At 33.2% G+C, this 15,401-nt stretch overlaps 1 protein-coding gene across 1 annotated transcript; it reads right to left on the bottom strand.

Annotated features, from left to right (window-relative positions):
* Nucleotides 1-7,694: 7,694 nt before the first annotated feature.
* LOC129322346 (ribulose-1,5 bisphosphate carboxylase/oxygenase large subunit N-methyltransferase, chloroplastic) lies at nucleotides 7,695-14,980 on the bottom strand. Its single transcript, XM_054968657.1, has 6 exons — nucleotides 14,385-14,980; nucleotides 14,227-14,255; nucleotides 13,763-13,974; nucleotides 12,410-12,535; nucleotides 9,465-9,869; nucleotides 7,695-8,239 (listed from the first exon to the last, which is right to left on the bottom strand). The coding sequence occupies exons 1-6, from the start codon at nucleotides 14,882-14,884 to the stop codon at nucleotides 8,021-8,023; spliced, it is 1,491 nt and encodes a 496-aa protein (XP_054824632.1). The 5' UTR covers nucleotides 14,885-14,980; the 3' UTR covers nucleotides 7,695-8,020.
* Nucleotides 14,981-15,401: the final 421 nt, after the last annotated feature.

Genomic DNA, 15,401 nt, shown 5'->3' with positions numbered 1-15,401 from the left:
GAGGAAGTCAAAGCTCTTATATTGTTGGTGTTGATTCCTATGTTAACTCGTTGCTCTTGTTTCTTTGGTAAATGGGATCACATCCAAATAGGGACCATCTGGCTAAAAAAAGAATTGCCAAATAATTAATTAATCTTCTGATAATTACAAAAACAGATAAAGGATATAAGAGAGAGAGCCTATCCCCCTCCATTAATTTTAAATATTGTTATTAAACTCTACTCTAAATTATGATTAAGTGGTACATGTCATCCTTACAATATTAAAAAATGATGCAACGTTATTCGTTCGTTAAACATTCATTATTTCGACCATTAATCGATATATCTCTTAACGATCTAGAGCGAGAATTGTAATCAGCTCTAAACTCAGATCATCGTAGCTGTGAGCATGACTACAATGTCATGCACGCTCATCTTCATCGTTGGCCTTGAATTGGCTTATTTGATGTTGTCATTTTGCATACAATTTCATCCCAATGAACTATATATGCTGTCTTTCTTCTTTTAAAGTTCAAACTAGATCTTACTCCCAATACATTGTACGGGAAGTTCGTGTCATATGGTCTCATGGAATATTCAATGTGAGTGAAAATTGAACAATGTCTTTTCATATGCAAGGGAGATTGTGAAGTTTATGATGTCTCTGAATGTTAAAATGGGACTATATAAAATATTTTAAGGTAATTGGCTCGAAGTTAGAGGAGGATATGTTGTTGTATTGATGTATTTTATATTAAAACTTGTAATGTTTTGTTGGCATGCCGAAGGAAATAATATTTAGACATAATGACAAATAAATTCCTCTAAATAAAAAAAATGACAAGTTGGTCCCTTTAAATATGATAATGTCATCTAAGTTTCAAAGGATTTAATTGTCATTAAAGTTTTTAATGAAATGATAAAAATACCCCTTAATTTTAAAAAAATGCAACAAATTTTGTTTATTTACAATTTTAGTTCAGCAAATGATTAAAGTGGTTTAGACATTCACAATTTTCTTTTATCATTTTTCTTCAAACAGCAAAGCGTAATAAAGCTCTTTTTTTTTTTTCATAGCTTTGGTTCTAAGATTTACAACTCTGATTCAGTAAATGATTTAAAGTAGTTAATTTAGGCATTTGCAACTTTTTCTTACCATTTTTTTTCAATTAGCAAAGTGCAATAAAATTTTTTTCATTCACAACTTTAGTTTTGAAACTTACAAGTCTAGCTTAATAGATGATAAAATAGTTTAGGTATTCGTAACTTTCTCCCGTTATTTTTCTTCACTTTTTTATGACATTAGGTCCCTTGAGATTTAGAAGGCATTATCACACTTTATGAGATGAAACTGTTATTTTCCTATTTTGGAGGGATTTATTTGTCCTTTTTCCTAATATTTAAGTATGGTATATAATTTGCCTATTGAGTAGATAATAGTTTATGAAAGTCAAGTATAGAAATGAAAAATGACATTTTAATTAATTTTTATTTGTCTGTTTTGACATCATTTCATTTCAATAATCATTTAAAACTTTTCAAATTATTATTTGAGATTTTTTTTCATTGTATTTACATAGAAGATTGTGTAGATTTTAAAAATTTCGACGTTGCCTTAATACACACACAACAAAAGATATTTCAATATATTGTACCAAAAAAAAAAAGATATTGCAATGTAAGTCTGTAAATTGGAATGTGAGGTTGAACGCGTTGGAAAGGAATTTCTATTGATTGGCTTATTGAATTGGGTGGAAAAGTTGGATGGAGTGATGAAAAGTCAATGTTATTGTCTTTTTTAAAAGTTTTTTTTTATACAATTGTTTTTAGGTAAAAAGGAAAAAATACTCAAAAAATTATTAACCATGAACATCCAATAACTTAAAATGTAAAAGAGTGCACAAGTGTCTATGACATAATTTTTTTGATAAATTGGATCCTTTTAAAGCTTTTTGCCCAACTTTCCCTTCCCTTTATTTCCTTCCTTTCTCATTTGTTCCTCCTTAGCGGCCAATTGTTCATAATCAAAGAATCAAGAACATAAAAGTTTATTGTCCTTGGCTCCATCACAAAGCAGAATTAGTTGTTACCAACAATTGTAAGCTCAAATAAGAAATCACATTCTCCTATATATCCCAAATACCATAGTAGTATCTTCTTTGTGCAAGCATCAACATTCAAGTGTAATGGACTCTCTGTCATCTTATCCATGAACTTAGCATAAAAAAGGTGTCGTGTAAGTCGAGATGACTACTCTTTTTACTCACCTACAAGAGTCTAGCTTACCATTATAATTACTTGAAATGTCATAGACTTTCATTGTTACACACGAACATTTTGTTTTACATAAATGGACCTTCGTTGTGATTTACAGGAAGATAATTATTGTACATGTACCCTATTACCGATCCACTGTGTTGGTCCAAGACAACGTAGCTCACACAGCGTAAGGTGAAAGTCATATACTTGGACAAATATCTTGTGACAAATGAACAAAACAAATAAATAAGCTACTTTGCAATGTGATATTTTTTATCCACAGAGTATTTTTACTTACTCTTGACCATTCTCTTCTATACATTACTATGTCCAGAGTACATATAGTCGTTGCTTGTCACTCAATTTCCTTTCCTTGGTGGCAACAAGGGGCATTCACGGAGATTTAATGACAGTATTCTTTTTTCACTCAGATCTCCTAATTGGAAGTTTCCTTTATGTTCTTCAACTAATTTATCTTCTTCTTTACCCTTTTCAAATGCATCTGTCTTTGGTTTCTCTTCTTCTTTACCCTCTTCGCCGGCATCTGTCTCTTTCTCCTCCTCCTCTTGTTCTCCTATTTTTGTGTATTTATCCTCCTTATCTTCCTCAACTAACTCTTCTTCCTATTTACCCTTAGATATATCTGTCTCTTATTTCTCTTCTCATTTACCCTCTTTAGCTGTTTTTGTCTCTTTCTCCCCCTCCTCCTCGTCTTCTTCTATTTCTTCTTTGGCAAAAGATGCATATGTGTCCTCTTATTCTTTTGGCTTCCCTTGATCTTTAGCTGAAGATGCATCTATGTCATCATCATCATCATCATCATCTTATTCTACATCTTCAATTTTATCCTTGTCTCCATCTTCTTCATGTTCCACTTCCTCTTCTCCTACATTTAGTTCCTCTTGTATGATAGCTCGCTTTGATTGTAGCTTCAGCAGTTTATTACCCACATATGACATCACTCTCACTTGTAGGTCCTTTATTTCCTACACAAGATACAAGGTTTCAACCCTTATTAACAAGCTAAGGTTCACATATTAACGGGCCAAGGTTCACATATTAACAGTGACAAAACCCAACTTGTCTATATAACCCATCACTCTCACATCGACATCCTTGATATCCAACACAAAATGAGGGTCCACATATTCAAAACTACAGGTTCACAAATAAGGTTAAGTTAATTTAATACACAACTTATTGAAATGCAATTATTGGAGGCAACTGGGGTGGAAACATTGGGATTGGCATCAATATTGGCCGGTCCTTTAACGTACAAAAGCCCATGGTAGCTTTTATGCCCAGCCTTCACTATTTCATTAACTTGTTCTTCGATCTAGCGCCCCATTGCATTCATAGCTAGGTATATGCTTGGTTCAATGAAAATTTTGAAGATAAAAAATCTACAACGTCAATTTAATGTCAAAATAATCCTAAGAACCAAAGTTAATTACACCATGAAATATGATGCAGCTTGCTAGTAAGAAGTAGAAACAACCCCCAATATTTCTTGGTGAACTAGACTTTCCCTTTTTCACATGCTCCTTGTAGAATTGGATCTCCCTACCTAACTCCTCCAAGACAAATGTGGCCTAATTAAATTATGACTAGGAATTGTTTGTAAAAGAAATTACCTTCAATGACTTATCACTAACTTTAGAACTTGCAGTGAGACACAATAGAGTTCCCATTATGAACAAAACAAATTTAAACTCAAACTTCTCATCCTCTGCCCCTAAAGTTATCTTCTTCTTCAAATTGTTCAATGGCATTGTTGAATAATCTCTCTTCACTCTGCTGTCCTACCCTTGATAGCATTCACCTCCACTACCTGTCACCTATTGGGTAGCCCCATCAGTTGCTCAACGTCTTCTGCTTTAACTTGTATTGCTTTCCCTCTTATTGCATTTTTCTTTATCGAAGGATTGTAGGCATGCAATAACTCCCGGCATTTACTCTCTTAGAATTTTCATGCCTACGAAATCCAACAAGTTACCAAACCTAGCTCCTTTTACCTTCTCCTTTTAATGTTGATTCCCCTTGATGAAGTCAAAATTTTCCTTGAATTTAGAGGAGAGCATGATGTTTTGAAAGGCCTTTGATATTTTTTTTGGGTGCCTCTCTACTCTTTGTTCAAGGGCATTGATTTTATAAGGCTCCCTCTCCTCTTCACTCGTCTTTTTTCCAAATTTTAGCCAACACATCATTTGAGTCAGCCAAGTTCTTATACTATCCTTTATTCTTCCCCAAGAATTCTTTCCCAAACTCACAACATCTTGCAGAAGGATAGATCTTTTTTGGTTGTTTCTCCTTAACTATTTTATGCATTTGTACAAATTAGCAATATAATCAATCTAGACAACTATTAAATCATATGAAGTAATTGCTAAGCTTTTACCCGCTGTAGCCTTAAATGTTAACAAGAAAAGGTTCACATGTTGCCAAGTCTGAGTTCGTATATTTACAAGAGTCTACAAGCAAGAGTCTATATCTTGACAGCCAAGGTTCAGAGTTAAGTTCATGTGTTGATAAAGTTAAAAAACTCACAATTAAAAGTTCAAATATTGACAAGCACAGGTTCAGCTTTTGACAAGTTAAAGTGTATAATTTACAATTTCATATATTCATAACTTAAGGTTCATAGCGATAGGAAAAAAAAGTTTTTATTTTTAAAAAACTAGATGTTCACATATTGACAACTTAATGCTTGTTAAAAAAAAAAAAAAAAACCCCAATCTCCATTCACCATGAATATAGGTTTCCTGTAGTAGGGTTTTACATGCAACCAAGAGATGAGAAATCACAAATTTTACTCACCTAGAAGCTTGTAAATGCGAAATCTTCTCACAAATGGGTCAACTGATGGTGCCATTGAGACGGCTTCGTCGATGATGAAATGAGTTTGTCTACTTCAATCTTTCTCATTTTGATTCTTCTTTTCACAACCCCTGTCCCTCAATGCTAGAGAAAATGGCTTCAAAACACCTAAAATGAGTCCGCTGAGTCAAGACAACATCAAATGCAAGAGATGCTTCATGGTTTAAGGTCAAGAAACCTGGCATTGCTTCATGGTTCAGGATTTCCATGCGTGATGTTATTTTTTTCAAACAAGGGCCAAGTAAGTCTCTTCACCCAAAAAAAAAATTGCATATGGGCCTTTAGGTGCCAATTTCTTTGATATGGGGGCTTAGGTGCGGTTCTTCCTTATCATTTTAATTTAAAAAAAAAATAAAAAAAAGTAACGTAGACTTTCAAGTTCAACTTTGAGCCTTATCGATAAATATCAAACTTGAAAAAAGTGCTCATATTAGGATAAGAAAATTTATAAGCTTGAGGCCTTAAAGTCAGAGCTTATAAGGTTTGAATTTATTAGGATCAGGCATTTTCATACATATAGTATTATTACTGTATACTTGGAGTTTAATCTCCTCTTTCCAATATAGTGAAGAAAGAAATTCGGGAACATGGCGGGCTATACTTCCCTTCTTTAAAAGATCCCTGTGGCGGATCACTAATTGCTACCCTTTTCAACAATCGTCAGGATCAGAGTTAATACATTTGTATTCGCAGGGTCATCTCCATTTTTAACTCTCAATGAAAAAGTCCCGTGTCAGGAACTACTTTTTCATGATATTATTATATGCCTCCCTCGCTCCTTTTTGAATTTTGGATATAACTCCTTGTATTTCCTATTTGGCATAAGAAAGTTGTTTCCTTTTCGAAATAAAAGTTAGAATGAAGTATAAAAAAAATTTTATTGAGTATTTACTCTACGTGATTTTACTCTCATTATTGGCGGAGAAAATGAATTCTGTTTCATATGGTTGATTCTTGCTTTTCAGCAATTGAGAGAACGTTTCAGTTTTCTTTTTGTGTTTTTTTTCCCCAAGTAAATTGGATGAAGTTTGATATTTCTTTTCCTAAGTTTGACATTTATTGAGTGATTAACATGACAATGAGTATAAGATATGACAATGAAAATTGAATCAAAAATCTAAAATTAAAGCTTCTGTTTCTAATATTGTGCTTGTACATATTTTTGCTGGAACGAAGTATGCATTTTGAATTTCAATTCGTGTGCACGATGCTGTTATTCTTGTATTTAATTTATATGTTAAACTGGAGAAGAAATGCTCGTGTATTGACATAAATTTACAATCTAAAAGGTTTCCTCCTTTGGCACTCTAGACTAATCCAAATCTAAAATTAGTAATTCTAACCAAACCCAATCAACTCAAATAAATTTAAAAAATCTTAAGGTTGGGTTTGAGTTTTCAAAAAAAATTTTGTTACTTTAGGCTTATTTATATTGCACAAATAAGGTTGAAAAAATTTGGGCATGCCTTAACCCGATCAGGCATAACTCAAATTCTTTTTTATTATAAGTAAAATTAAATTGATATAAGATAAAAATTGACATTGGTTAAAAAAATAATATTTAACAATTTAGCTATTTGGTTCAATCCGAAAGCATAAAGTGTTAGGGACGGGCTTTGTTATATAAAACCTTTTTATACGTTCAAATATTTTTAGTTCAACTTGAATTGAACTTTTTCTGAATAAGATTATCCCGCTTGAATTATTGGTTTATCCAAATCTTATGAATTGACATTATTGATGGAATAGAGAAAATAATCCTTTGATTTTATTTATAAAGCTGTGAGGGTATTTATTTTAGACTTATTTATATGACATCTCAATGATTGTTGTGTCTATCTTTATTTTTTTGCCATTATTAAATGCTGGCATATTTTATTTTTAAAGTGTGTATAGTAAATTAGTAGAAATAAAGCCGAAAAGAACAACACAAAAACCCACAAAACAAATTATATTTATCTGTTCTCCATGATAAAACAATTTCTTCCAGGATCAGACGAGGGAGAAGAACAACAAAACCTCAAAAAGCATACAAGTGAGAAGAGTCTATAGACCTGTAAGGAGGCGAGGAAGGATTATTATATTTACATACACACACATGAACCTTATTTATTATATAACCACATAGTTTTTCATATTAATCACATAATTCAAAGACATGAAACAGTTCATGCTGAGTCATTCTAACCTCTAATAGTATACGTAGTATGTATCGGGTCATTGGACTCCACTTCTAAATGGAGAATGGCCCAAATTTTGAATGTTCAATTTTGTTAGTGTAAAAAAAAAAAAAAAACGACAAAGAGACAGAACGAGTTATTGGATGTTAATATTTGACGAGTGCCCAAAAGTATTGATCAAGGTTAATTTATCTCGTTGTTTCTTGATGGGTATCGGTGAAAATCCCGGTTAGTTGTAGTAGTAAAGTGGATTGTATGAATGGAAATAATTGTTCTGACATGGTTACTGTTGCGTGACTTTGGAATCTCCGTTTCATTGTTCCATAGCTCGATAGGGCATCATTTTTGGTAGACCATAGGTATATCCATTGTCCTAAAACACTTCTGACTACCGTCATTCATTGATTTAGGTCTTCAGCTTCACTTCCCATTCATTGATTAATTCGACACCAGCATCGTTTCAACATCCAAAAGTTCATTCTGATTCTTACTACACCTGTTGAACCGTTATATAATTAGTACAGAAGGAATTGTAATTCCTGCAGTACATGTCTCTCTGGTGGAAGCAGCAATCAAGCACAGACTGTGACCCTCTTCCATGAATTGGTTGAGTCAGTAGCACAAATTCTTCTTTGAGAGAGTCCCTTCTACCAAGTTATGTTTTCTCTTCTTCCTCTAGAAATGTAGAACATAGTGCAAGTTCAAGGGACTTTTTCTGCGATCTTACATGAACTTGCTGAGATCCCCAAGTATCTCACCACTTTCTCCACAAAGACCAAGATCCTTGAGCCTCCTTTCATGATAATATTCTAACAGATCCAACTCTGCCTGTTTCTCCTTGAAGATATCTTCAATCTGCTGCAGCACCTTTTTTTCTCCTCCTCTTATTCCCACTGCAATTGCCAACCTTGAATCTAACTTTTCTTCTTTTAACTTCTCATCCTGTCATTCACATGTTGTGTTCAGTCAGTTATTGAGAATTTAATCGGCTTCAAATTCACACCATGTTCTAAGTCATAGTTTTTGAAACAAAAAAGTAACGATGAACAAAATGTTGCACGGTTGATTTTAGCTTTAGACATTGCTCCGTAATACTTATCCAATGTATCATTGAAGCAGTAAGGTAAGCTCTTATTTTATAGTTTTATTAGCTTTGACAACATAGAATAGGATACCAACAAGGAAGGCATTAAATACCATGGCATTTATAATTCACGTGTTTATTTTGCCAATTGAAATTGCAATGGAAATGATACCCCAGTTTCTTTTTTGAAGTTAACAAAGATAACTTCAAAAAAAAAAAGGAAAGGAAAGGAAAGGAAAAGGTGATATCTCCATGATTTTTAGGTGGTATAACATTGTTATATATGTGTCAAAGTATTTTGAAAGCCCCTGAGCATCTTGGATATGAGCATATCAAACAGCAACATCTTATAGATAGCAATATACCCTTACCAAACACTAATAATGTTATAATTCCTTGGAAAAACATGACTATTGATCCTTGTAGTTTTAATATGTTTTGGTACAAGTCCCTGTAGTTTTTTTCATTGTTTCAAGTCTTTCTAATTTATCCCATCTACAATATTAGTCTTTTTATATTGAATATGTCCAAAAGAATGATAAGGTGGCACTAATGATATTAAATATTTTAACTTGTGACTACCACCGTTAATCTGTGTAGAGATGGAATTATGATTCAATAGATTGAAATATGAAACATGGAATAGAATGGGGTGGATATCTCTGTTAATCTGTTAAAATAATTCATTTCAGCACAGATTAACAGCGTTAGTCACATGTCAGTATATTTAACACTTGTTGTGATCTCATTGTCTTTCTAGGCATATTCAAAAAATAGAGGAACTAATGTTGCAGATAGGGATAAACTAAAGGGACTTGGAGCAATTAAAAAAAATCTACAAAGACCTATACCAAAACACATCAAAATTATAGGAACCAATAATTATATTTTCCCTAATTCCTTCAAGTCTTTCTTAGGATTTGAAAGTTTGTTCAGAAATATTAAGCTCAGTTTAAATTTACCTAAAAAAACCTTCCAGATGTTAATGAAACGCTAGTTAGGTAACAAAATCCATATATACCAATAATGTGTTGCTTCACATGAGAACGATGTCAGGCAAGAAACAAAGCCACGCATGCATACCTCTTCAAGTGTGGTATGATATCCAGTAAGGGCAGTTTTACAGGCATCTTGAACAACTCGACATATTAGCTCCTCATTGTCACGGCTCACGGGCAGATCAAGATGGCTCCAAATGGCGTTTCTGAATAGAGATTCCAACAAGAAAGCATCAGTGCCACCAAGTGCCACGAGACGCAAATATGGAAGCAGGCCTGGTGGAAGTGGTCGGTTGAAGAAGAAGTCGAAATATGCAGTCTCACCATAACCATTGGACTCTGCAATGTCTAGTTTATCATCAAAAAAGGGGTCAGACTCAGATATTTGTAGTGTCAGGGTATATGAATTCCTGTTATCATTTGGTTCAATGAAGCCGTAGTCTAAAGCCAACTCTGCATTGCTTTTCTTCAAATCATATTGAATAAATATCTGCAGCAAAAAAAATTCCAACCATTGTTATGTGGAATTATAATTTCCATCACCAACCTACCTAGGACAATCCTGATCACCGAGGATGAATTTTTTTTAAAAAAAAAAAGAATATAGGGTTAAATAGCAATTTGATCCCTAAACTATATATCTAAGAATGTCTGGGATCCTACTCTCATTTTTTGTATAATATTCCTCCTCAACTTTTAAAAACAATGCAATATAGCCCTTACAGTTAACAAAAATTAACTTTAACCATAAGTTGACTAAAAAAGAACCTCAAAAATTGCAGAAAAGAACAAAGAAAATTTTTTGGATCCTCATCTATAATTTTCTTAGTCATTTTCTATAATTTTCTTGGTCTTTTTTTAATCATTTTTGATCAACTAACAATCATAGTTAACTTTTGTTAATGTTAAGAGATATGCACTGTTTTCAAAAGTTGGGAAGGAACATTGTAAAAAAAAATGAGTTTAGGGTCCCCAACACTCTTTAGCCCCATAATTTAGGAGTTAAATTGCCCTTTAACCCAAAAGTATATAGACAAATGAAAGTAAAGGTTCACCTTCCCATGAGATTCATCCCTTTGAAGCTGACCATAGGGTCGAGGATTTTTTTTTTTTTTTCCTTTTTGAAGATTTTATACAGTTGCAGACATTTTTATTTTTATTTTTTATTATTGAAAACCGTAGATACTTTTATTTTCTTAGCTTTATGTGAATAAACTAAACACTGGTAAGTTCTACACTGAAATGAATCTACTGGTTTTAAAAATTCTGGCAAACAGATCAGGATATAAATACGAGCTGGATTGGCAAATAAATATAAGTTAAGTGCTCAAAATTATAAACATTTTGTGTGTGCAGGTGAAATTTTAGATTTCAAACACTTGTAACCTTTTTAACTAAATTTATTGAATAAGAAGTATGTCAGATTGTATTATGCAAAGGGAAATTTCATAGGACTTTTAATTTCATTTTATGTTATTTAATATTTTTCACTTCTTTTAAGGATCATAGTGTCCAAGCTCGGTCCAAATTTATATTAAATGCATTTCCTTCTTACTTTAATATGTCTTTACATGTATTGGATACATGTTTTGTTGTGTCCACAGTGTCAAGACTATGTTTCACAAGTGGGAGAAAATTGAAACATTAAAACACAAACAGGTGTATCCGTGTTTTGGAGTCCATAATTGATTATGATTATGAGGGCCAAGAATAAAGAAATGCAAGATATTCAAGATGAGACGTCTAATTATTTTCTATCTTCAAGAAATACTATTATCTGTTGAGAAAGAAAGTGATGCAGCATGGCTCAACTGGGTAAATTTATTTGCATTCGTATTAATCTCTTTTCAGTTGCCCTTCAAATGCATTATATTAAGATCTAATTGGAGCTCTAATTTGCGTCGCTGTACTGTACGCTACTCCTTCCGTTTTTATAAGAAAAACTGCTCTGTGTTCATTGTTTTTTTATCATACGAACATGTTAGTCCCAAGCATTTCAATTTCAGATATAATTATTAAGTGCCTCGTTTGGATAAGGAGAAAACGCGCGTTTTGGACCCAAAATCGATTTTTTCTGTCAATCTATCCAAACAGTCGAAAATGATCAAAAATCAATTCTGGGCCAAAACGCGCGTTTTTCCCGAAGCTCCCTTCGTCCGCTTTCTGCCAAAAGTTTGTCAAAAACGTTGGGGAAAATTATAAAAACAGGCCCAGGAAAAAATTACAAAGAAAGCACATAATTTAATAAAATAAAATTAAACTCTCTTCTTTTTCTTTTTTTTTTCCTTAATAAAATTTAAAGTTTATATATTTAAAAAATTAATATTTGATATTTAAAAATTAAATTATATAGTTAAAAATTAATTTTGATTAAATTATCCAAATATCTTCAATTCTGTTAAAATCAATTTTAAAAAAACAGTATCCAAACAGATTACGTTATAACATAATCAATTATGATTAAAATCTACCACTTAATCAATTATTTTCATAATCTATTATACCCAACTGAAATCCAAACAGACCCTAAGATTGACTAACTTTCTTAAACTATGTGAGTTGGTTGAAATTCTTTATATTCCAAAATGGAGGGAGTACATGGATTTAGATTTGGTGAGTGGCCTAAATCCACTTACTTAATGAGTGTCTCGATTACAGTCATTAGATTCCATCAATATTTGAAAATTATCAAAATACATTTCACTTCAAAAATTCAAAACAATCTTCAAGATCAAAGCACTTCTCACATATGTTGTTTTGTCCAAAAATTTGAAAAATCTAATACTTTTTAAGTAATATATGACCAAATTTCTTACAGCCGTTCAATAAAATTGAAAGTTTGTTATCATGCCACATGAGAAATTCATTCAGTGAACACACCTAGGCCACACACTGGACCCAAATCCTGGATGGATGAGGGACTCGTGGTATCAAAACCTTGTAGCAGTTCTTTAAACATATTCATTCTGATAATAAGGAAAGCTTGGCATTGGACGATGGAAGAGAAAAGAAGAGGAGAAACAAACTCACCTGCTCCCCGGCCTTGACAGAAAGAGGGCTCCTTAGGGAAAACAGGTAATCCCATGAGAAAAGGCCTGCTGCTCCTTTAATTTCATATGCATGATCTTCAGTAGTTACTCTCGCACTATGGTTTATCTGATCCACAAATAGAAATTTCAAAACGTCAAATCTTTCAATGTAAGGCAACATATTGGTAGAAGTATAGAAAATGACTACAAATGATGTCAACTCGAGAGATATTATAAATTCAGTTTTATATGATCTTGTCACGTGTCCTTGGTATTTGAAAACCAACTCATGAATCTAATCTATCTATATTTATGATATAAAATTTGTAAAAAGTAATGCTATTCATAAGTTCTCATGCTTTCACTCCAAGATTCAATTCTTGCATCTTATTACTATAGTTGAAGAGACAATTACAGTATATCGATTGGGAAAGGGAAAATATTTAGGAAAAATGACAATTTAATCCCATTTTCAAAACTACAGTGAGAACAAATAGCCCTTTCTCTTTATTTTTTCTCCCCCATCTCTCCTTCCACCCTCCCTAGTCACTAGACCACTGTCGTCACCTACTGGACCACCATTGCTGGCCACCCAAGTCAGTTTATTACATTTGCGGGACTAAATTGTCAATATCTTTCTTAACTGGGGTTGGATTGTCATTTTTCCCAAATATTTATAGTGACAGAAAAAGGTTGGTTAATATGAACATTTAGTCCTTTAACTTTATATAAGATTTCATTTGATTCCTTAATTTTATAAAATATGTTTTCAGTCCTTTAACTTTAACACCGCTAGTTTCATTAAAAAATTTCGATATTGAACTTTTAAATATTGTTACACATTATAAAATGCTGATATATTAAGTTTAATTTTTTAATATAGCAATGATTGATACAAGAAAAGAAATTCATTTGAAACAATGTTAATGTTAAATAATAAAAAGATACTTTATAAAATTAAAAAACTAAATAAAATCCTTATACAAATTAGAGAATTAGAGGTGCATTTTACCCAAAAGGTATCTAACAGGTGTGTTTGCTAGGCAAAAAAGGAGGGGATAGCTCTAAACATCCCTTCCCTTTTTAATGTGGAACACTTACTCTTGGTTTAGATAGAGGAAAAAAGAGAGAGAAAACTATAAGGAAAAACTTCCAAAAATATTAAAAATATTTACTATTTTAGGAAATTTCTCTCCTCCCTATGTTCTCACTTTTTCCTCCATTCAAACCAAGCCTTAGGTCGACCAAAACAAAAAACAAAAAAACAAAACCAAGCCTTAGGATCATTACAACATGTTTCTTGATGAAGTCCCTAACTGCCACAGAACGGAGAGGAAAAGGAAATGACCCTTACCAAGTCTGCAAGTGGAATCACCACCAGATTTTCATTGCGAAGGCGAGAGAAAGCCCTCGATCTGAGAATTCCAAATGCCCAAAAGAAGTCATCCAGTGTGATCGGAGAAGGGAAAAGCGTCTTATTAGGGAGTACGATTTCTTGTTCCAGTTTTAGAAACTCATTCTGCACATATTCTTTCACGGCTAGTGTTGTATTCAGAAGTTGAGTACCTACAGATATCTCAATCAACAAAATTATAACCCATTATGATCTCTAAAGCTCTTTTGCAAACTTGGCATTTAGTAGATTTAGATGAGGAAGGTACAAATGTAACAACGTGGAAATCATGTCCAAACTCTCATCATGTCACAAATATAAATCAATTTTCATTAAAGTGAGAAATAAAACGTTAAAAATTCACAAGTCCAGATTATTATATAATAGCAATAGCATTAGAACCGACGACTTCACTAATCACTAACCTTGAAGCTCAGAGAGCTCCTCCTCTGACCTGCACTGGAATAAGCAAGACAACCCAATTAGAATCACAAACTCGACCAACCAATTTCATTCTAAGCCCTTAATTCCCATAATTGTATCAACAAACCAAACCGAACCAAAAAAAAAAAAAAAAACCCACCAATATATTGTCGAATCAGTGACCTCTGGGAGAACTCTGAAGTAATGCTTCCAAATAGACTCATCCCTTGACCTCTCTCTAATCAAGAACAGAGCAACCGACAACCAAGGCTTCAATCCGCTACACACGTTCCCAATCTCCGAAGCCGCCACCGCATCGGGGTTTATCCAGAGCCTCTTGGGAACCTGCAAAACGACCTCGTTTCGCGAAATGTCTCTCCTGGCAATAAGTCCGAGGCCTTCCGGCACGACCCCAGGCTCCACCGGCGTCTTTGAAGAGATGACCCCTTCTTCCCATAACCACTGCCAAAAGGTCTGAATCGCAGGCGACAATGAAGTGTCCATTTCGACAGACGCAAGAGATTTGGCGGAGAGAGGTTTTCTTAGGTGAAGGAGTGGGGCTTTGGGTGGGATTGGAAAGGAGAAAGAGCTGATTTTGTGGGATACCGAAGAAGAAAGAAAAGCAGAGCCTTGAAGTACAGAGAAAATGGAAGAAGCCATTGATCTTTCTGGTGGTTTTTGCTTCAGCTTGAGTGTCTGTATGGCGGGAAGCCGTTGATATTTCTTGAGAGTTGTGGATAACCGGATAAGATTATAGTCAATGCTGGTACGCTCACCTTCCCAGTTGATTGGAATAAATGTATCATCATGCCAATTTTTTTCTTTTTTTTTTTTTGAAAAAATATCACTTGAGACCCTGTAATTTAATTTAATTGTATTTTGTTTTAGTTACAGTTTATTTTCATTATTCCTCATTTCTTCTTCTTTTTTTTTTTTGATACGAAGGGAAGGAATAAAACAAACTGAAACAAAAACAAAAAAAACAACAAAAAACAACAAAAAAACAAAAAACAAACAGATAAAAAACGTCCCCATTAAGGAGGCCTTAAATTCTCAGCATTGCATGGGTCCCCAGTATCCTCATTTCTTCGATTTGATATGTTTGGAACGGAAATTCTTCAAATGAAAAAAATACTTACAAGGATCATGAGCTAACTTAAATGGCAATAATATACTA

This window comes from Prosopis cineraria, unplaced genomic scaffold (genome assembly GCF_029017545.1).
Source record: "Prosopis cineraria cultivar Desert tree isolate PC_DT_omini unplaced genomic scaffold, ASM2901754v1 PC10, whole genome shotgun sequence".
Lineage (NCBI taxonomy): Eukaryota > Viridiplantae > Streptophyta > Magnoliopsida > Fabales > Fabaceae > Prosopis > Prosopis cineraria.
This window is presented reverse-complemented; position numbering and strand designations above follow the sequence as displayed.

Excerpts from the sequence above, each read along its gene's own strand:
- LOC129322346 (XM_054968657.1), bottom strand. The coding sequence starts at position 14,884 with ATGGCTTCTTCCATTTTCTCTGTACTTCAAGGCTCTGCTTTTCTTTCT. Across the intron at positions 9,870-12,409 it reads CTGTCAAGGCCGGGGAGCAG|ATATTTATTCAATATGATTT; the intron begins GTGAGTTTGTTT and ends TTTTTGCTGCAG. Across the intron at positions 8,240-9,464 it reads ATCATACCACACTTGAAGAG|GATGAGAAGTTAAAAGAAGA; the intron begins GTATGCATGCGT and ends TGTGAATGACAG.